Source organism: Dreissena polymorpha, unplaced genomic scaffold (assembly GCF_020536995.1).
Source record: "Dreissena polymorpha isolate Duluth1 unplaced genomic scaffold, UMN_Dpol_1.0 chrUn071, whole genome shotgun sequence".
NCBI lineage: Eukaryota > Metazoa > Mollusca > Bivalvia > Myida > Dreissenidae > Dreissena > Dreissena polymorpha.
The window spans coordinates 122930-147561 of NW_026273385.1; the positions used below are offsets into that span (position 1 = coordinate 122930).

Here is a 24632-nt window from a genome sequence, read left to right on the forward strand (position 1 = left end):
GCGGATACTGCTCTGGCCGCCGCCGTCGACCCGCCAAGGGTGAAACTATAATACGTCCCGTTTTGAAAATGGGCGTATACAAATTAAACGAGACTTACCTGGGAGTCAAAAATTGATTGTAATTCTAAGAGACAACGATATGATGAGGAGATGAAATAAGAAGTAGCCCAGATGTAGAAAGTCAGTTTTTAAAGTTTTGTCATGATGAACACGAAATGTGAAAATTAGTACATCACTGTCCCTTTGTTGTATGGGTGGGAGGGAGGCATTTCATCTCCTCATCATATTGCTGTCTCTTATGTCTAATGAATGTTCATTTTAAGCATACCTTGTAAAGCAGCCACAGTTTCTAAGTAGATCCACGAACGCCACTCCAATAAATCCATCAACGTTCAAAATCAAGTTGGGTTTCTGCAAAAACAAACAACCTCTAATATAGGTTGTTGTTACATGGCTATGGAGTGCCATCAGTGATTTTTTTTGCCCAAAATTACAGCCTCTTACAGGCTATTTCCCAATTGCAAAAAGTAAAAATAGGCTGTTTCCCATTGGCAAAAAGTATTATCTTTCCCAAAATTCTGACCGAAATTTCCCCAAAAATATGCCAAACTCTACCAATAAACTCAATAATTGGTGTATTGAGTAGATCTATATTATACCGCAAGTTAATTTCCTATAACTTTATTATATAAATTTTAGGAAGCAGATCAACATGCACTTTTAAACAATTGGTACACTGTTATTTATAATCATATTAATAATGTTTAAATTTTCCCAATCAAAAAGGCTGTAAAATATAAAGCAAACAAGAGCTGTCACCATAGGATGACTTATGCCCCCTATAAATGCTTGATAGAAGTTATGAGCTTTTTTCGAAACCTAAACGCAGATTTCGAAACCTAAACACGGACCGTAAGTTCAAGGTCAAGGTCACAGGGGTCAACATTTTTGTGCGTATTGAAAGGCCTTGTGCATATATGCATGCATACTAAATATGAAGGTTATAGCTCAAGGGACATAGAAGTAATAAGCATTTTTCGAAACCTAAATGCAGATTTCGAAACCTAAACGCGGACCCTAAGTTCAACGTCAAGGTCACAGGGGTCAAAATTTTTGTGCATATATAAATGCCTTGTCCATATACACATGCAAACCAAATATGAAGGTTATATCTCAAGGGACATAGAAGTTATGAGCATTTTTCGAAACCTAAACACAAAGTGTGACGGAAAGACGGAGAGACAGACGGACGGACAGTCCGATCACTATATGCCCTCCTACCGGGGGGCATAAAAAAAAATCCCTGGCCATAGGCCCCAGTTTGCACACCTAAAGCACAAGTATTGCCCACAAGGCTGTAGACCAAGGGGCAATGCTTTCATACATGTAGGTGGGCCAATATGTGATCTGTTGTAAATATTGGAATATGGCATAAAGTTACAATTTGATTTATAAGACATACATAGCTTGACAGGTAAATCTAAAAAGGGCATTTTTATATTTAAGGTCCCAACTTAATTTATATGTGATATCATCAGTACAAAACTTTTTTCCCATGTATTTACACTAAAGGGGCCATTTCATGATTACTTGTTCTACTAGTTATTAAAGTTGAATACTTAACAACAGGACCTATAAAATGAGGTTGAGATACCGAGAACCTATTTAAGGGGACTTATAATCTATGTTTTCTGGCAGCGCCTATTGACCAGAAATATGACAACATTGAAGATGGAAACAAATAAATAAATCCACACAACACAAATAAATATTGTATACTGACATTTTGATAATTTGAAATTCCTGTTGTTCTGAGACGCATACACGAGAATCATATTAATGGACTTACATGCACTAATACAGACACAGCTATATGACAAACCAGGGTATGAAATATTCCACACTTGTATATGAGCTTCTCTCTGCGTTAAATGCATGTGCGTAAAGTGTCATCCCAGATAAGACTGTGCAGTCAGCACAGGCTAATCAGGGACAACACTTACCACCTAAACTGGATTTTCGTCATGAAAAGTCTTCTTTTTAAACAAAACATACTATAAAAGTGAAAAGTGTTGTCCCTAAATCAGCTTGTGTGGACTGCACAGGCTAATCTGGGACGACACTTTACGCACATGCATTAAACTCCTTTTCACAGAGTGAGTTTAATATACGAGTGCTCACCTTGGATGTGGTGATCTTCTCCACTTCGATGGCGTAGTCAAGAATGGGCGTGGCTGGGAAGTTCTTCCGGGCGTAGTCCTTCAAAATCTCTACACGCATGTCTGGATTGTTGATCTGGAAAATGACAAAAAAAAACAAATAAAACCGTCTCGGACTTGCCTCTTTTTAATAGATTTCTAACTTGATCAATCTTCTTCAATTTTGTTGTCATAGATAATGGTTTGATTCAACATTGAACTACTATGATAAGGATCAATAAGTTGGTTCTTAATTAGTAAATTTAATTGGATGATTAAGTTATTTTTTTTTTGGACAAGAATGGAATTTTCTTTGCATGTCTTAAAAGTCAGAAATTCATGATAAAATTATAAAATAATTTCTATCGTGTCTTTCTTGTTTACAAGTCATAACCATAAACAACTTCAATTACTTGTAATTACAAATTGTCCAAACACACAAAACAAACATAGGCAAGGCAATAAAATGTTGTTGTAAGGTTAATTTACAACGTGATCACATGCACATGACAGCATACCAGCTTGGCTCGATGTTCAATGCCCATGATAAGTATTCCCTCAATAAACACAGAAAGCGTTGTTGTTGTTTTTTTACAAAGTTTTCTTTTCATTTGAATATACATACGGACTTGACGCGATGTCCGATGCCCATGATAAGTATCCCCTTCTTCCTCATTGAGTTCACAAACTCCATTGGGATCATTCCACTGTCCACTGCCTCGCTGAACTGCTTGGCCGCGGCGTCCAGGGCTCCTCCAAACCTCTCACCCTGCAAAATGACATGTGGCTTATCAGAACTCTAAATCTCTCACGCTGCAAAATGACATTGGCTTAGTTCAGACTTATTTATTAAATCTCAATTGCATTGAAAACCTAAGACTTATTGAAGTCCTTTATCTGGGTGGAGCCAGTGCTTGGTTTCTATGGTGGAGATCTAAAGAATGCTACCCACAGTGGGATCAAACCTGTGACCTCTCGAGCATAAAGTGGAGACTTTATCCACAACCCCATGGCAACATTGAAGGCCACATAGCTTATCAATAGTATTAGTATGCAAAGAAGCTAGAAAATGGCTGAGTTGAACTTTGAATGCTCCAGTGCATTAGGTGTTACTGAGCCACAATAATTGGAGATTCCTCAACTATATTTAAACTTACAATATGAGAATTGCATATAATTTCATTTTATCAGCAACTTACTGTACACACAATTTTCATTGAAAATCTGGTGCATTAGGTGAAACTATGGTACCTTATCGTAACTGAAAGTACGACGGTTCTTAACACTTTACCACTTAGATACATATTTTGACACATTTGTAGTCCCTTGGAAAGATAAATTTAATTAAAGACCTTTCTTACTTCATTCAAGTTTTTAAGGCGTCATTTCCAACCCTTAGATACTAATGAGATGCAAACAGCATAAAACCTGAACAGACTGCGAGTTCCTCGCAGGCTGTTCTGGTTTTATGCTGTTTGCACATAGCCATTTTAACTTTGCTTCTGAGTGGAAAAGGATTATGAAAAGTTTGAAGGTACAGTTTAAATGCTAATTCATAAAGAACCTTTGTTAAATTATAGATTTTCAATAAGGTTCTTGATGGCTAACTTAAATAATAGTATAAAAGTTGTTACTCAACCCTCATTTATCTGTCAAAGGACACATAGTTCTCTTAAAATAGTTGTGAATAAGATGCTACATAAACAAGAGATGTGTTCGTCAGAAACACAATGCCCCCTATTGCGCCGCTTTGAAAAATTATTTTTTTTGACCTTTAACCTTGAAGGATGACCTTGACCTTGAACTTCCACCACTCAAAATGTGCAGCTTTATGAAAAGACCACTTTGAATAAAAGAATTGACCTTTGACCTTAAAGGACGACCTTGACCTTCCACAACTCAAAATGTGCAGCTTCATGAGAACACCGCTTTGAATTATTTTTTTGACCTTTGACCTTGAAGGATGACATTGACCTTGAACTTCCACCACTCAAAATGTGCCGCTCCATGAGATACACATGCATGCCAAATTTGATGTTTCTATCTTCAATAATGCAAAAGTTATGGCCAACGTTAAAGGTTTTTTCCGGACGGACGGACAGACTGACATACACACATACTGACATACTGACAGACAGTTCAACTGCTATATGCCACCCTACCGGGGGCATAAAAATAGAATGGAATAAATATATTTCCAAACAACAAAGTACATGCCCTTGTCATTTTATCTTAAGCAAAAGTCCAATAATGCCCTTAAAGCTTACACATAATTTAAGATATCCCAAACAAAAATCTATCCATCTATTAACCTTTTACCACTCATTAGCAAAATGATAATGGCTTCATGCAAACAGCTTAGACCCAGAACAGCCTGCCAGTAACACTCAGTCTGTTCAGGTTTAAAGCTGTTTGCTTCTAAACAGTATCTTAGAGTTGGGAATTAAGCCTCAAAATTTGAATCTATTAAGAAAAGTCTTCAATTAAATTTGATTTTCTAAGGGACTACAAACACATCAAAGTGTATATCTGAGTGGTAATGGGTTAATTAATTACAGAAAAGATCCAATTGCCCAATCAAATCGCCATTCAAGATTGCACATACAATTGTCAGAAGCCCAGAAGTTAGACAGGATACAAGATCTTTTCCCGCCCGGGCACACACAATGGTGTTGTGAGCCCCGGACACTGCGGGCCCGTGGTCTGCTGTCACCATCAGGCACATCTCTATGAACTTGGCAGCATAGCGGGGCAGTCTGCAAGCACAAGAATGAAGATAACCTAAGTCTGCTAGGACAAGGGAGAGATAACTTAAGTATGCAAGGACAAGGGGAAGATAACTTAAGTCTGCTAGGACAAGGGGGAGATAACTTAAGCCAGCTAGGACAAGGGGGAGATAACTTAAGCCAGCTAGGACAAGGGGATATAACTAAATGCTGCAAACACAATTTTAATATAACTTAAGTCTGCTAGGACAAGGGGGAGATAACTTAAGCCTGCTAGGACAAGGGGGAGATAACTTAAGCCTGCTAGGACAAGGGGGAGATAACTTAAGCCTGCTAGGACAAGGGGGAGAAAGCTTTAGTCTTCAAAAAGGGGAAGATAACTTCAGCTTGTGAGGACAAGGGGGAGATAAAAATTTAGCCAGCTAGGACTAGGGAATATAACTTAATGCTGCAAGGACAAGTGGGAGAGAACTTAAGCCTGCCTGGACAAGGGGATATAACTTAATTATACAAGCATAATGGGAAGATAACTTAAGCCTGCAAGGACATGTGGGAGATAACTTCAGTCTGTTAGGACAAGGAGGAGATAACTTAAGCCTGCTAGGACAAGGGGGACAAAGCTTAAGTCTGCAACAATGGGAAGATAGCTTAAGTCTGCAAGGGAAAGAGAACTCAAGTCTGCAAAGGCAACATTGTCATCAATATAAATAAGTTTTATGTGAGAAAGGTTAAAGGTCACTATGTCTGTATCTAATACAGACATATTGAGAAAAATCATACGTTGTGCCGCATTAAGAAAAACATAATTTGAGCCTAAACAGGCCATTCACAACACATCTTTTTATTTAGCAATTGCATAGCCCTACCTCTATATGCTTTTCATATGTTTTTAGAAAATTGTGTTTGCAAATACACATGTATTTTGTTTCATTTATCTGTTTGAAATAACAGTTAAGAGTAAGATTTGTGATATATAACAATCAGAATGCATACTAGTTTAAAAATGTAACAAATTTATTGAATAAGTATCTGATTTATGACTAAAACATGCACATTTGTAAATATTTCTTTTAAAAAGTACATTTTTATTAACACATACAGGTCATCAAGGACATTACAATCTCAATTGCCATCAAAATAGGCCAACCAAACATAAATGTATGCTCAACTCTTGACATACACATAAAGAGCGTACAATGCTAGTTTAATTGTGTACTTTAATTTATCTGACAAGTTGAAGAAAGGTTTACATGGCATGGCTTGCAGAGGTTTGTACATGCAATTAGGCATGAAAAGAAAAAGTCTACATGACACCTAAGAGTTTTGTTCTACAAAATCATTAAGCTGCAGAATACAAAACTAACAAATGGTAAATCCTTTTACATGTTCTGGTAACCAAGGACATTATAATCTCAAACACCATCAAAACCAGCCAACCAAACATAAGTTTATGCTCAACCCTGTACTGATGTATACCTCTGTTGGAAACAGAGCACACTGAGCATGAAATAGGAGTTTAAAGGCTACTAGGCATGTAAAGAACAAGTTTATATGACACCCAGAGTTAGCTTCTATGATATCATTTTTATGTAGGATAAATACATCCTCTTGAACAAGAGTAGGCTGAGCACCTCAGGGTTTTAACTCATTTTGGTCAGACTTTGGGGTAAACAATGTAACTTTTTACCATTAATGATACAAAATCAGACAAATATCAAAAGTAATTTTTGGCAAAACAAATCACTGAATACCGACCTCCTCTGGAACCAGAGCAGACTGAACACTCCCCCGATGCCCATGTCCTCCTAAATACCTACCTCCTTTGGAACCAGAGCAGACTGAGCACTCCCCCAATCTCACTACCTACCTCCTCTGGAACCAGAGCAGACTGAGCACTCCCCCGATGCCCATGTCCTCCTTGAATATGTCAGTGATGGGTATCCCTGCGTACAGCAGCTCTTGGCCTCTCTCATCACAGATAGATGTCATGAACGAGGCTGGCTTGCGAATCAGGCCTAGCTCCTACAAAATAGATAGATATCGATGTTGACTTTGAATCTCATTACTGACACTTGTCATCAACGATGTAGGCTTGCAAATCAGACCTACATAGTAGCTCCTTTTAAGTTTAAAACAATTTATTTTAGCTTGCTGCATTGAAAGCCGTTCTTGAAATGCTCTCTATTCTGTTTCCTGGGTATAACCAGTACTTGGTGTCTTTAGCGTCTACACTGGAAAATCTAAATAAAGTCCAGTTTTCTCAAAAAGAGGCTCACAGTTTTCTCAAAAAGAGGCTCATACAGCTAAGCTATACCAGTTTTTCACAGAGACTGGTCATAAACAATGCAGGCTTGCCAACTAGGCCTAGCTCCTATAATACATGGGAGAAATATAGCTTAGCATTACCATTATGTCACAGATATTTATCGCAAATGTGGAAGAAATGCAATCAGATCAAGGCCAAACTTGTCAAACATACTTGTCAGAATGACAGGGCCGGATTAACCACTAGGCTAACAAGGCTGCAGCCTTGGGCTCCCGATTATCAAGGGGCCCCAAACGGCAGACCAGTTTCCCAATGTATAGTCTTTCTTTATTAAGCCATTGATCAACTCTAACAGGAATGCAGTAGAAATTGTGTAATTTTACCAGTTTCCCCATGTATGTCGAATTGTTACCATTTAGTTCGCTTTTATTAACTACGATATCAGTTTTCTTTCTATGTTGTATATCCATTCAGAACCATAAGTTTCTCTGTTTAGTATTCGACTTGCCCGTATGGTCATGACAACATCTGGACACGTTTGACGACATTGAAGAGAAGGCCAAAGTGTCTGTTGCAATCAACGAATAGTAAGATGCGAATAAGCATAAGAAATGCCGGAAATCATTTTGTGACGAGAGTTCGACACCAGATGCAAATTCGGAGTAAGTGCACACGACAATTTTTTAATTCACACATACGATATGCATAGTTCATTGTGTATGTGTGAATTAAAAAATTGTCGTGTGCACTTACTCAAAATTTGCATCTGGTGTCGAACTCTCGTCACAAAATGATTTCCGGCATTTCTTATGCTTATTCGCATCTTACTATTCGTTGATTGCAACAGACACTTTGGCCTTCTCTTCAATGTCGTCAAACGTGTCCAGATGTTGTCATGACCATACAGGCAAGTCGAATACTAAACAGAGAAACTTATGGTTCTGAATGGATATACAACATAGAAAGAAAACTGATATCGTAGTTAATAAAAGCGAACTAAATGGTAACAATTCGACATACATGGGGAAACTGGTAAAATTACACAATTTCTACTGCATTCCTGTTAGAGTTGATCAAAAAAGTATTTCCATAGAACCTTTATACAGTGCTGATGAAATTATCCTTGCACAAGTAACAAGGATTGAAACTCAAACAGAAAAACGTTCTTCTGTAGAGATAACTAAATAATGGCCAGACATGTAGTGGCACATGTTTGGATCAGTAAAAATATGTCTCTCTGAGATATGATATTTGACCTGTGAAGAAGGTTCCTGAAAATAATTGTACAGGAGACTTAAAAGGTCGTAGAACCATAATCCCATGGTTCATTAAGTAGATTGCATGAAATTATGGCAAAAACTTGGTTATTCCAAAAACTCACCAAGAAGGCAAGATATTTCCAGTTTATGTCAATTGTAACAATTGCACACCCTTCTGGATCGATTTCTGTGAACTGCATTATTGACGCTGTCAATCGCATAACGCTCATTACTAGCGTTAGATGATAAACAACCTTCTGCAATATACTATGCATCAATTTTTGTACGCCATTGCAAAATCACTGCTGCGCATGCGCAATTACATTTATTTTAACCCAACGGAAAAATAATTAGACAGAAAGAACTGCAAGACAAAACGCCCAAAATGTAAGTAAACCACGACCGATGTGTGTTAATTGAAACCATCACAATGGAATCGTGAAAATGTGTTGTAAATGAAAAACAGCTAAAAGAATTTTCGCTTTTCAAGATGTAGATGTGCAGGTGATATTCATTAGGATACCACATAATTAAGAAAATCAAGATACTTTGTTCTATAAAATAATCCCTAACCTTCCCTGCTCACATCTGTATAAGATGTAAGGAAGGTTGTGGTAGAATAAACTATATTCTTGCCAAGATAATCTTCTAGTCTAGACACCACTGAATAGTGGTAAATAATGACAAAAAGATGGAAATCTGTGTCATTGAATAATCCCGAGATTTATACAATTAACTTAAAAATAAAGCTGAAACGGACATAAGAAAAGATGTCTCAGCAGAAAGACCGGTGACCAGACCGGTAAATACCGACCGGTGGCCGGAACCATTAGTTAAGGATTGGTGGGGAAAGAAATCACTCTAAGCCGAACTTTCCCACTCCCAACACTCTTGAAAATTGGTAGAATAGGAAAGTGTTTAACACTTATAAGTTTATGACCTATTTACAGTATATAGCCTCTTTCTTGAACCAATAAAAGGCGCCTTTAAAATCCTGGAGAATACAGGTCGTGAAGTCATTGATTTGCGAAGTATGGAAATATGATTGACAGTAGTACCTCCAGAATTGGAGGTGTGATGGCAGAAAAAGGTGAAAACCCTAGGAGTAACCTTAAGGGGGTCCACCCTTGCTGGTAGAATGCTTGGAAGTCTTCAATACTGACTTGATTAATCCATTTACTTCAAGACTCCTAACCGGGACGAATTCCGAAAGGAATACGACCAGTTATAGGAAGACGGCCTGTTATGGCCAGAAGTGTAATAGAAGAAGAACTTTAAGATGAGGTCCCTCCAGATCCTAGCATCTAAGATCTGAGTTCAATAGCTCCCAAGCCATCTACAAGACTGTAGCCGCCATGCGGTCAATCTGATAGGCAATCCTATGTATCAGAACTCTTGTTGATTCCAGTAGCTTGAAAATATGCACTGTCGTAGGAGCAATAGAAAAGCACAAGTCGACACGAACTGTCGTCTTGCTAATCCTGCTAGCGTCATTAATGTGTCCCAACTGTTCCATGACACTGACTGCAAAGTCTGTAGCCGACAGGTAAAGGCGGTTAAAACAATTCATCCTTTGGGTCTCGAACATAAATTAATAGAGGTCAAATAGTAATGTTCGACCTCAATGCTAGACTCTGTGCCCGCTTCAGCCAATCTATCTGCAAGACCAGTAGTCTGCATGTAGCCGGTTGAGATAGAAGTAGAAATAACAGTTATAGGTATTTCATAATCTTCTAGTATAAGTAGTTCATAACCAGCACCAGAATGGATAGCTGGTCAGGAAAATCAACCATATACCAAGTCAGGGGAGATGATTTGGTAACCAACGATCGCCAGTAGAACATCAGTATTGAAAAACACAAAATGTCATGTAGATTGTTGAATCCATAAAATATAGTATTCAATACAATCATAGCCAGGGGTATACAACTAGGTAATGTAGACGATACCTGTGATACTATAAAATTGACCGATAAAAACACAGTGGAATACCGGTGATTGGTAACTGGTGACCGAACTGAACCGGTCAATGACCGGTAACTGTAGCCAGGTGAACGGACCAGTCATAATATGACCGGTGACGTTACCAGTTAAAGACCGAAAAATGGTGGAATCCATATGGTCTGATATCTATGTCAAGCACTGCTCGGAAGTGAAGATCTTGCCAAAAATCCAATCCAATGGCGATGAGACATCACTAAAGCAGACGAAGAAGATTCATTTGATGACGAAAAAGAGGACAAAAAATAATCCGCTGATGATGAACAACTACTTATTCTGACCGGTGACCAGTGATCGGTGATATGACCGGTGAATGGTGACCGATGTCCGGTGATCAGACCGGACTGGTATAATATAATTGCGTCAGAATAGAAATATCTGGTGCAGAAGAATGACCATCCACGAAGTCATCTGATAATGTTAACCGGAAAACAACGGTAGATTATCAGTATTAATAGGCATTAAGTGTCCTTGTAGTCGTAGTGGAGAAATTAACACCTAATCCAGAAGCCTAAAAGTTAAACAAACTAGTGTTTGTATACAAATATGGCTCAGTGACTGCAACTTGTGTAGATGCTATAAGAAAAACCATCACACATGGAATGGAGACATGATATTCCTAAAGGAATAAAATGGAGAACGTCAATATGACCAGTAGGTTCATTAACGCCTACGTGAGAAGTGGCGACATCCCATATAACTGCGATGCCAAATTATTGTTCGGCTATGCTGGAAATATTGTCTCCTACACTATTGTCTCCGTGAGCGTTGACGAGATCGCTTACGAGCGTATCAACGCCGAGAACTGCTCAATGAAGGAGAGGTATGTTCGATAACTATCCTGTTGAGCTCAATGAAGGAGAGGCGTGTCCAATGTCCTCGTTTCCTGCGATGTCGAGATCTGGATCCGCTACGCTGTTGAGATGTGGATCGGCTGCGATGAGACCGAGATCTTCTAGAATACCATCTCCGTGAGAGACGACATGATCGCTTACGAGAGCCGCAACAATGAGAACTGCTCGACGAAGAAGAGCGTGTCCGATGTCTACTCCTTGATAAAGACGATATATTCGATGACCAATAGGAGGAAGAAGAATAATCCGATGATGAAGACCGAGTTCTTCTTCTTGACTAATGACTGGTGTTATCGGTGGCAGGCCTAACTAATGACTGTCAACTGGTGACCTTACCGGTGACCAGACTGGTGATCAATGACTGGACCAGTGACATGACCGGACCAGTGACATGACCTGTGACCGGACAGGACCGGTGACCAGCCAGTCATATCATAACCGGACCGGTTACCGGCCGGTCATATCATGACCGGCCGGTCATATCATGACCAGACCGGCTGGTCAGATGTCGATCAATGCAGAGCCTAAGGTCCGTGATCAACGTCCCCGGTGACGTACCGGTCATATCATGACCAGTGTTGTCACCGGATAATGACCGTATGACAGATGCCAAATGGTCCGGCATTGACCAATGCCATCGGGCAAAGACCGGCTGACGGGTGTCGCCATATGGTCTGATGTTGACCGACTGTCTAAGAGACTTTGCATAGTACGGTCGCCAACGTGCCCGATACCCGTGACTGATGCTGCAACTTGTCATCCATGGTCTGCAAAGTCACCGGGTATTTATCAACTCTTGTTTCTGCGACCATCATGTAGTTGAATATATGAAAAACAAGAGCAAAACATATTCAACAATAAACTGGTCACATACCAGATTACCATACGGCACATAAAATCATTATTTGACCATAATGAAAATTCTAATAATACTGCCATAGATCATAAATTAAACAAAAGTTTAATTCAAAACAGATGAAAAATAAAATGACGATCAATTAGATTGTCATGCGGAAAGTTAAAATCATTATTGCACACAATTGCAAATGATAAACAATCTGTCAATAGAAGAACACGCTTTGCACGATCTCGTAACACATTAGAAGAACATGCTTTGCACGTTCTAGCAATGTATTAGAAGAGCACGTTTTGCACGAGGTTGTCGCGCCTGAAAACACCCAGCATGGTAGAAATAAACCATTGGACGATAAAAACAAGCATGGCTTACCTTTACAAATGAAACAAAATCCATTAAATCCACATAAATTAATCCGAATGAGAAATAAAAAGATAAATAACACAATTTATCTATTCAAAACCCCAATCAACCAAGTGAAATAAATCGAAATACAATTTTCAATTCAGAGCCGTAAAAGACATGTATACACCTGGTCGATCCGGAAAGAATATTGAGGATTGGTTACCGATTTTTGCCTAGGTTGCATTGCACTATGTTTAACCTGGCCTGTAGTACGGTATTGAGGTGGCGGATTCCCAGTTAAAATTCCGGATGAGTTAATTCCCCTTGGAAAGGAGAAGCATTAGATAGCAAGTCAGTATTTATGACATTAAAATGACTGCCAGACTAGCACTTATTACCTAATCAAAGCACTGGCTGATCTAGTTATGCGGTCACCAGGTCGGGCGAGTATTTTGGAAATTCCATTCTCCCGAGGCTAAAATACAGTCGCTATTGCGAGCGGGAGACCGTTATTTTACACCCCTGTTAGCCTGTGTAGACTGCACAGGCTTATCTGCGACAACTCTTTAAGCACATGCATTTAGCCAAGAACAAGTCTCATTTGATAATGACATTTTGATATGTTCCACCATAAAATCATCCAGACATAATCCATGGGAACACCTACCCTTGCCCACGCATAATCCATGGGAACAGTAGGTGGGGCTTCTTCTGGTCTGGGAACAATGGTGCCATCGTTCACCAACTTCTCATAAACCTCTCTGAAACAAAAACCATTAAAACTCTGCTTTTATCTGCTTAATTGTAAATGGTCATCAATCTCTCTAAAACCAACATGATCACTAAAGTCACTTTAGTCTGCTACATTGGAATTAACACTATAATTCATGGTTACATAGCCACTAAGAATCTGACTGTTTATATAGTAACTAAGAATATTTATGGTTAATTAGCAATTAATAATTGTTAAGGTTACATAGCCAGTAAGAATTATGATGGTTACATAGCCTAAAATAACTGCTATGTTTACATAAGCACTAAGTTTTTTTATGGTAATTCTCCTACTTTCAGTAAAAGATTTACCAATAAATTAACAATTTTAACAATGAACAATTTATTTGAATAGACTAGTATTTTCACAACTACTAATCGGCTAATCTCAATACCTTTAATTGTTTACATTTTATAAACATCCTCCCAGTTTGTTGAGATTTTGTTAAATATACAAGTACAGTTCTGTGAATTGAATACATCAAACACATTTCTAGTCCATGTTAAGGAATCAGTATCATTTAATATGATTATTTTTTTAACTTTTAAACATTTACAAAGACTTTTAAGAATGATTATTTTTGGATATGCCAAAATTCTAGCATTAGAACCATATTTCAAATAACAGTCAACTCAAGGATTATACAGCAGTAAATTTTCTCAAGTCAGCAGTAAATATTCCTAAGTCAGCAGTAAATATTCCCAAGTCAAAGGTAAATATTCCCATGTCAGCAGTATATACCGGTATTCCAAAGTCAGCATTAAATATTCCAAATTCAGGCATAAATATTCCCAAGTCAGCATTTTGCAAAAAGTCAAGGCTTCAGGATACAGCAGTAAATATTTATAAGTCAGCATTAGGCAACAAGGCAAGGCTTACTGGAAACAGCAGTAAATATTCATTAGTAAGCATTAGGCAACAAGGCAAGGCTTACTGGATACAGCAGTAAATATTCATAAGTCAGCATTAGGCAACAAGGCAATGCTTACTTGATACAGCAGTAAATATTCATTAGTAAGCATTAGGCGACACGTCAAGGCTTACTGGATATAGCAGTAAATATTCATAAGTCAGCATTAGGCAACACGTCAAGGCTTACTGGATATAGCAGTAAATATTCATAAGTCAGCATCAGGCAACAAGGCATTGCTTACTTGATAAAGCAGTAAATATTCATAAGTCAGCATTAGGCATCAAGGCAAGGCTTAATTGATACAGCAGTAAATATGCATAGGTCAGCATTAAGCATCAAGGCAAGGCTTACTTGATACAGCAGTAAATATTCATAAGTCAGCATTAGGCAACAAGGCAATGCTTACTTGATACAGCAGTAAATATTCATAAGTCAGAATAAGGCAATAAGGCAATGCTTACTTGCTTGATACAGCAGTAAATATTGATAAGTCAGCATTAGGCAACAAGGCAAGGCTTACTTGATACAGCAGTTAATATTGATAAGTCAGCATTAGGAAACAAGTCATGGCTTACTTGATACAGCAGTAAATAATCATAAGTCAGCATTAGGCAACAAGGCAATGCTTACTTGATACAGCAGTAAATATTCATAAGTCAGAATTAGGCAATAAGGCAATGCTTACTTGATACAGCAGTCAATATTGATAAGTCAGCATTAGACAACAAGGCAAGACTTACTTGATAAGGTGACCCAGCTCATCAAAGCTTCTTGGTACATATGCGCCTGCGTCTGTAAGGGCCTTGTTCTTCACCTCAGCTGTCTCTGTATCAGCGTTTGCACATGCTCCTGCATGGCCGAATTGAACCTGAACAGTCAAAACCATTACATTCTATGTGTGTTTTTATTTTATTTTAGCTATGCTGCTGAATATTACCTTAAAAATTTTAACCATTACATTATCTTTTTTTTATTTATTTTACTGATGCATCTGAATTGAACCTGAATAATCAAAACCATAACATTATCTGTTTTATTTTAATTTTAACTATGCCGCCAAATTACACCTAAACAATCAAATCATTACATTTTCTGTGTGTTTTTAATTTCACCTACACCTGAGCAATAAAAACCATTACCTTCTGTAACTGTTTTTATTTTATTTTTAATTATGCCACCGCATTGCACCTGACCAATCAAAACCATTACATTCTCTGTGTTACTATATACTAACTATGCTTCCAAATTGCATCTGACCAATCAAAACCATTACATTCTCTATGTGTGTGTTTTACTATATTCTAACTAAGCTGCCAAATTGCACCTGAACAATCAAATTATTACATTTAATGTGTGTTTTTAATTTAATTTCATCTACACATGAACAATAAAAACCATTACCTTATGTATGTGTTTTTATTTTATTTTATTTTAACTATGCCGCCGAATTACACCTGAACAATCAAAACCATTATATTCTCTTTTGTATTTTTTATTTTAACTTTGCTGCCACATTGCATCTGAACAATCAAAACCATTACATTATCTGTGCATTTTTTTATTTAACTTAACCCTAGCCACCAAAGTGCACCTTAAAAATCAAAACCATAACATTCTCTGTGTTTTTTTTTATAAATTTATTTCACCTAGTCCATGCTCACATGAATACACTCCTCTTTTATCTTGCTTTTTTTCTGTCAATAAATTAGGATTCAGTATTGAATGCTGGTATTTATAACAATATACTCTGAACATGTATTTGAAAAAAGATGTAAATTGTATTGCAAAAAATCAGGTTTGTAAAGCAGTAAATTGTTGACAACATATCTTTCATATGATTTATAAATATGGTCTAGTGGCTGCTGGAATCTTATCTCTGAGGTAAACATTTACGAACAAGTGCCTATGCACCAAGCCACCAAAGGTTTGTTCCTTACTTAAAAAGTTAACATTTTTGAACATGTGCCTATGCACCAAGCGACCACAGTTTTGTTCCTTACACAGAAGTGAACATTTTTGAACATGTGCCTATGCCCCAAGCCACCACAGGTTTGTTTCTTACCTCAGAGGTGAACATTTTTGCACATGTGCCTATGCACCAAGCGACCACAGGTTTGTTCACACGTCCGTCTCCCATTGCTTTGATCAGCTTGTACTCCTCTACTCCACCCACCTGCAAAACAACAAATGATGAGTTGAGAAGAAGTTTTTTACCGAAAGAATATGATATATACCTGGACTTGGGGTGCTAAGTAAAATGGATTTTTGGTTGGAAAAAAATTTCCAATAAAAAATCTGAATGATGATGGGCTGGCCATAACTGATGGTTTTGAGAAATCTTAGATGGTGTCCAAAAGCTTTCAGTAGTTTGACCTATGTGTTTATATAATGATGCCTTTATCCATTAACTACTATCTTTTCAACATAAAATAATCTTGTTATGATGATAAGTGATTCAAAATGAATTAATCCAAATAAACTTCCGGAATTGAACCACATGTAAAAGAAAGCTACTGAGGTTTTAAATGCCATAGTTTATATCAATTTAAAAATAATTAATTCTTAACAATACTTAAATTTCTGCTCATCAAAAAACAGAAAGAATTAACAAACAAGAAACCATGGGAGACGGGTGATGCTCCCCAAAGTTGTTTTTTGTCACAATATTGCACTATATATTCAGATAAAAGGAAACGTCTTGAGGGGCATAACTTTGGACAAAATAATACGATTAATGGTTTAGCAACTTATAAATTTCAAAGGGCGATAACTCTCTAAATAAATCATCTATTAACCAAAACCCACAAATAACATGCGCATCTCCTCAAGGTAGTTAAGCTTCCCATAAAGCTTCATTGCATTCCAGTCAGTAGTTCGGGAGAAATAGCCCGGACAAGAATTGCACTATATGTACAGTTTACAGAAAATTTCAAAGGGCCATAACTCTGTGAAAAATCATCCGACAATAACCGGCTGATAATATGCACATCTCCTCTTGGTAGTGAAGCTTCCCATAAAGTTTAATTGAATTCCGGTCATTTATTGCTGAGAAATAGCCCGGACAAAAATTGTGCACGGACATACGGACACACGTACTAACAGACGAACCGGCGACTACATGCTCCCCACAAAAATTTTGGGGGAGCATAAAACCCAAATTAAAAATAAATGCTTACTTCTCCTAACATGACAATCATCTTTACTTCCGGTTCGGCCTGGTACCGGAAAATATGATCCATAAAGGTCGTCCCTGGATACCGGTCTCCACCAATAGCAATACCCTCAAAAACACCGTCCGTATTGAGGGCGATGATATTGTTCAACTCGTTGGACATTCCTCCCGATCTCGACACGTAAGCCACGCTTCCTGGGCGGTACAATTTTGATGCAAGTATGTTGTCTAGCATGCCGCCTGTGTTCCCGATTTTGAAACAACCAGGTTTAACACCTCCCACCTATCAAAAAGATGAACTTTGGTAAATATTTTGTATTGTTTTGGAGAAATCTGATATCCTTTGTTTTATTTTTAATGACTCAAGTATGATTTAATTGATGTTGTTTGCATTTAACCTGTAAATTCTTTGTGAGTTTGTCAATAAGGCGACTACTTTTATATTTATTGGTTTTCAAAACCGGCTGACGTATTTTTTCAAAAACCCGAAAAATAATATTAGATTTGACATTGTTTTTTTTAAAACAAAAATTCCCGATCCTACGAAAATGGTCCGAACAGTAATCAGTTTCCTAATCGTTCCGCATTTTAAACATGACATCGCACACTGAGCAGTCGGGTTGTACTATTTTTTTTGTATTTTACGTTCTTGTGCGTATAAATATGCAGTAACTGTGATAAACCAGTCTGTTGTTATCGGGAACATGGCGACTCCCGTTGACCTGGACAACAAGGGAGATTGTTTATTTTTGCAAGTGGACTTGTTTGATCATTATTATAACGGACTTGCAAAGATTTTTATGCGCGCAGACATTTCCGAGACTATTGGAAATGCCCTTGCAAGGATACTTGATGACGAAAGTCTGACTGTGTCCAAACCCGAAGCCTTTCAAAATACACAAGGGTCATACTCTAAGATCGCAATGGCAACAGACACGCCCGTCCGAGCTATCCAGGAGTTCGGATACAAGTTCTTGTACGTACAACTAGCAAAAGGTAATATTTTTATTTTTGGCTATCTATTTTAAGATTTGCGGTCGCGCCCTTGTCATTTCGCCCCCAGGATGTGCCACCCTCTTCGTTTCGTCCCCAATTATAATTGAATTAGGGGATATTTATCACGTCAATGTTTTAACTTAAATACAGGGGTAAACATACAACCTGAGGGTGGAAACACCTTGAGAGCTGAACATTTAACGACCTATTATTGAATTGTGAAACTCCCGACCTGGGCACCATCATCCATTGCAAGCTTGAAGTTGATTTTCAATTAATAAAATATTGACTTAACTAATTAAATGTTCACGATGGTGCAACATTAATTGTCATGATGCATTGTTAAAATATGAGATTTCATTGTTTGATATAATTCATCATCATTAAATCTAACAATGGTCAATTTTATATGCAAGTCAACAACACTTCTCTACATGATGTGAGATGTTGTATTTGTCTGGCAATGTTTTTTGTGCATGATAAAGTTTGAATGCACAAACATTTGAACTAATGTTATAATATGTGTATTAAACAAGGGCTGTTTGTAAAACATGCATGCCCCCCCATATGGGCTGTCCGTTGTAGTGGCAGCCATTGTGTGAATACGTTTTTTGTCACTGTGACCTTGACCTTTGACCTAGTGACCTGAAAATCAATAGGGGTCATCTGCAAGTCATGATCAATGTACCTATGAAGTGTCATGATCCTAGGCAAAAGCTTTCTTGAGTTATCATCTGGAAACCATTTTACTGTTTCGGGTCACCGTGACCTTTGACCTTTGACCTAGTGACCTGAAAATCAATATGGGTCATCAGCGAGTCATGATCAATTTACCTATGAAGTTTCATGATCCTAGGCGTAAGCGTTCTTGAGTTATCATCCGGAAACCATTTCACTATTTCGGGTCACCATGACCTTGACCTTTGACCTAGTGACCTCAAAATCAATAGGGATCATCTGCGAGTCATGATCAATCTACACATGAAGTTTCATGATCCTAGGCATATGTTTTCTTGAGTTATCATCCGGAAACCATTTTACTATTTCAGGTCACCATGACCTTGACCTTTGACCTACTGACCTCAAAATCAATAGGGGTCATCTGCGAGTCATGATCTATCTACCTATGAAGTTTCATGATCCTAGGCATATGCGTTCTTGAGTTATCATCCGGAAACCATTTTACTCTTTCGGGTCACCGTGACCTTGACCTTTGACCTAGTGACCTCAAAATCAATAGCAGTCATCTGCGAGTCATAATCTATCTACCTATGAAGTTTCATGATCCTAGGCCTAAGCGTTCTTGAGTTATCATCCAGAAACCACCTGGTGGACGGACCGACAGACCGACCTACTGACCTACATGTGCAAAGCAATATACCCCCTCTTCTTCGAAGGGGGGCATAAATAGCATTTTTGTTGTGACAGCTGGAGTGCAGGGATCTCCTGAAGGACAGCAACCTGCCGGAATGGATGTGTTCCAGGTGTTACTGTCCTATACCTCCCAAAAGACATGCTCCAGACTAGGACTAATTAAGAATGTGTTTTGTTGTTTTTATTGAATGTGTTTTTGTTGATTTTTATTCAATAAATTGATTTTCAAACTATATTTGTAATGCCATCTGAAAGATAACAAATACACAATCTTTTCTTTTTTTTCGACCGCCTGACGGACACTTTCACTGAAAATTTGTGTAAACCAATAAATAAAAAAGGAGTGGCCTAAAGGACTCAAATAAAAATCTAAAATGACATCATTTTAGTTAAATTTTTCCACAGTTAAAAAAATAGCACACAGAATTTATTTTAAAGTAACAAACAATTTTACTGATCAATATTATGATTTTTTTTTGTTTCAGTTAGATTTTTTGCCGCTTTTAACAGTAATCAGTCATATCAGGGCAGTCAGTAAACTGATTCACCTTTTTCCTAGGATAGCTTATTTAATAATACTAAATGCACACACTTTTCTGTCAGTAAAAGACAACTGCCCTACTTAATTCAAATATATGGAAGAACGGCCTTAGAAATAATTTTACGACCAATGCCTACACAAATTAAGTTTCCCGGCAAAATATCGAAATTGCAATTCTCTGATTTTTAGTCCACTTTAACAAATAAGCTAATCAGCCCAGGAAGAAAGAAAATGGTGGAATACTCACTGTAGCAGGTCCAATTATGCAAACTCCTTTCTCGTTTGCCATCTTAAGTAACTTTCGAGTAAGATTCTCAGGGATTCCTTCAGCGATAATGGCAATTGAGCGGATCTGTGAAAATAAAAATACATAAAATAGTTTTACTCATATCTTTTACAATTGAGCCGCGTTCTGAGAAAACTGGACCTGCACAGGCTGATCTGGGACGACACTTTACGCACATGCATTATGACCAGCTTTCACAGAACAAGGCTCAATTAACAGTGCACATTGCTAGTTTCCCATCATGTGATTGAAACATGTTATTCTAATGCTAAAAGTGGAGAATCTAGTGATGAACAAGGGCTATAAGTTGTAGTAGCAGCCATTGTTGTGAATACGTTTTTTGTCACTGTGAACGGTGGTGGTGGTGGTGGTGGTGGTGGTGGTGGTGGTGGTGGTGGTGGTGGTGGTGGTGGTGGTGGTGGTGGTTGGTGGGTGGGTGGGTGGGTGATGTGGGGTGGGGTGGGGTGGGGTGGGGGGTGGGTGGGTGGGTGGTTGGGTGTTGGGTGTAGTAGTAGTAGTAGAAGTAGTAGTAGTAGTAGAAGTAGTAGTAGTAGTAGTAGTAGTAGTAGTAGTAGTAGTAGTAGTAGGAGTAGTAGGAGTAGTAGTAGTAGTAGAATAGTAGTAGTAGTAGTAGTAGTAGTAGTAGTAGTAGTAGTAGTAGTAGTAGTAGTAGTAGTAGTAGTAGAAGAAGTAGAAGTAGTAGTAGTAGTAGTAGTAGTAGTAGTAGCAGCAGCAGTAGAAGCAGCTGCAGCAGCAGCAGCAGCAGCAGCAGTAGTAGTAGTAGTAGTAGTAGTAGTATGCATTACAAAAATGCAGTTAGCCTTACATTTGGTAAAATTTAACTATATACAAGGGAGGCAAATTCTGTAACAATAGATTTAAACTTATTTGTTTCCCTGTGTATAAGAGTGTATTACCCTCCCCTTTCCTGCTTATATTTATATTAATCAACAAAATTAAACATTAACACAATATTGAATATACAAAATATACAAAAAATCTCATATTCTGATAATATTTTTACTTATCCACTGTATTTTACTAAAGGATGATGTTTCATTGGACTGATAATTATAGATTTAGGATTACAGACCAGTTGCTTCAGTAATATTGTTCAGAGTGTGCCCTGTTGGCCGCGTATGCATTCTTGAGTTATCATTCAAAAACCATTTTACTATTTCGAGTCACCGTGACCTTGACCTTTGACCTAGTGACCTCGAAATCAATAGGGGTCATCTGCGAGTCATGATCAATGTACCTATGAAGTTTCATGATCCTAGGCCCAAGCGTTCTTGAGTTTTCGTTATGACAACCACCTGGTGGACGGGCCCGACCGACATGAGCAAAGCAATATACCCCCTCTTCTTCGAAGGGGGGCATAAATATGTAACTAGATAACCAGAATTAAAATTTGCAGTGAGGCAGGGATATTTTCCCGTCTTTGTGAAATGGCTTTTCGGAGCCTATGAATTTCTGAAAATGTTAGCTAGGCACTTTTGGAAATTGTGAAAAGTGGGTAGCAAACTATTACAATAATTATGACAAGGGACAAAAATTATCAAAAAACAGGTTTTTAATTTTTTTTAAAAGTCTGATAAAGGGAGACAACTCAAACTCAACTGATTGTTTATAATAAACCCCCTTTGTTTCAAAATAAATTTATTTTTAGTTGTGGTGACCTTGACCTTGGAGATATTGACATAAATCTTTCGTGGGACACACCGTCCAATGATGGTAAACATATGTGTCAAATGATTTTAAAATCTCACAATGAATGACATAGTTATGGCCGGGACAAGCTCATTTATGGCCATTTTTTACCTTTGAACTCAAAGTGTGACCTTGACATGGAGATATCGACGTAATTCTTTCGCGCAACACACCGTCCAATGATGGTGAACATATGTGCCAAATGATTTTAAAATCTCACAATAAACGACAAAGTAATGGAAAGGACAAGCTTGTTCCGCCCGCCCGCCAGCCTGCCTGCCCGCCGACATTCACCAATTTAATAACCAGTTTTTTCCTTCAGAAAACCTGGTTAAAAATCTAAGTGAGTGTTCTCAAAATTGTGAAAATTTGAGTCGTGAACTCCTAAAAATTGTGAAAAACAACCATTTCTCTCAGAAGGAAAAAGAGACCTAAATAAGGCTACTGTGGATAGTCATGGTTTCCCACTGTGCTCTCGTAAGCAGAACGCAGTGAGGCAAAGCTGACGAGGACGTCTGCGTCCGGGTGCTTCTTCATACAGTCGGCCATGTTCTTGAAGCAGGGGACCAATACCTCCTTGTGGCCCCAGTAGAACTTCTGCTTGTGGTCATCTCTGATGGATAAAATACGAGGCTATAAACTGTGTTCTCCATGAAAAAATTGAGAAGCCAGTTATATTTTCAAAGACGCAGGTGACTATAAGCAATAAAAAGGGTTTGTACTGTATTTGCAACATTTCAATTGATATTTTAGGAAAACGTAGCCGGCATCTGGATGCTTCTGGAGAACACTGCAATTAATATGTTAAAAGTATGTGTAAAATGATTTATTCTAGCTGGATTGCATTAGTCTGTTTAATTGGTCACCACTGAGGGATAGAATATGAATCTATTATTCTGATAAATTCGGTCACCCCTGGGCTATCAATCTGTTAACTTTGGTCACAGCTGATGGATTAAATAAAGGTTTATTAATTTGATAACAGTAAGTGGTCACTGCTGATGAGTAAAAACTATTCTATTAATCTGGTGGAAATAAGTGGTCACTGCTGATGGATGAATTACGGCTCTATTAATCTGTTAAATTGGTCACCGCTGATGGATAAAATGAGGGTCTATTAATCTGTTAATTCTTCACCACTGATGGATGAAATACGGCTCTATTAATCTGTTAAATTGTCACCACTGATGGATGAAATACGGCTCTATTAATCTGTTAAATTGTCACCACTGATGGATGAAATACGGCTCTATTAATCTGTTAAATTGTCACCACTGATGGATGAAATACGGCTCTATTAATCTGTTAAATTGTCACCACTGATGGATGAATTACGGCTTATTAATCTGTTATATTGGTCATGGCTGATGGATGAATTACAGCTCTATTAATCTGTTAAATTGGTCACCAATGATGAATAAAATATGTGTCTATTCATCTGTTAAATTGGTCACAGCTGATGGATAAAACATGTTTCTATTAATCTGTTAAATTGGTCACCACTGATAGATGAATTACTGGTCTATTAATCTGTTATATTGGTCACTGCTGATGGATGAATTACTGGTCTATTAATCTGTTATATTGGTCATCAATGATGGATAAAATGAGGGTCTATTAATCTGTTAATTTAGTAAAACGATTTGTTTTAACTCTATTATATAAATCTGTTTCATGTTCACTGCTAAAGGATGGAATATGGATCTATAATCTTGAGAAAATCTAGTGCAGTCCCACACAGGCTAATCAGGAATGACACTTTCCGCTTTTCTAAAAAAGAATTTTTTATTTAAAAGAAAATTTAAGCATATGCATTTAGCCCTGCTTTCCCAGAGCAAAACTTATTTATTTTACTTTTAGTCCAGGTACAGTAAGATATAAATAAATCTTACGTGAAGGGATAGATCATGGCAACAACAGATGGCGACTTCCTCGAGCAGACGTAATCAAAGTCCATCATTCCTTGAACAGCCTGGGCCTGCATGCCCCAGATGATTGCTTAGTGTTCTTCGTAAATAGGGGCCCATCAAAGGGGGCAACCCCTCTGGCACCTCCATCCGGGGTCAAGGTCACGTTCTGGAAGCTTGGAGAGGTCGGCTGAGGAACCCTTTCGGCTTGGCCCAGGAGAGGACTGAAGTTTAATCAAAGAAGCCAATATATTGCCGGGCTTCCCCTGGTTTATATTTTTATATCTTTAGCTTAATTTATATCGCTGTGACAAAATTTGTGTCACTTTGGCTTTTTTTATGGGGTTTTATGATGAAAAAAATTTCAGCCAAATAGATCTTTCTTCAGCCACATGTGTCAATGTGTAACAATTGAAAATTTGGAGAATTGCTTAAGGCCTGTACATACTGAATGAC

General features: G+C 37.9%; 1 protein-coding gene across 1 annotated transcript; it reads right to left on the reverse strand.

Moving 5' to 3' along the window:
* Positions 1-318: 318 nt before the first annotated feature.
* Positions 319-24253, reverse strand: LOC127863969 (ATP-citrate synthase-like). Its single transcript, XM_052403642.1, has 13 exons — positions 24162-24253; positions 22738-22882; positions 20521-20625; positions 17367-17645; positions 16253-16363; positions 14931-15058; positions 13173-13266; positions 7239-7295; positions 6792-6946; positions 4837-4954; positions 2824-2967; positions 2182-2295; positions 319-411 (listed from the first exon to the last, which is right to left on the reverse strand). Exons 1-13 carry the CDS (start codon positions 24251-24253, stop codon positions 319-321), a joined length of 1635 nt encoding a protein of 544 aa, XP_052259602.1.
* Positions 24254-24632: the final 379 nt, after the last annotated feature.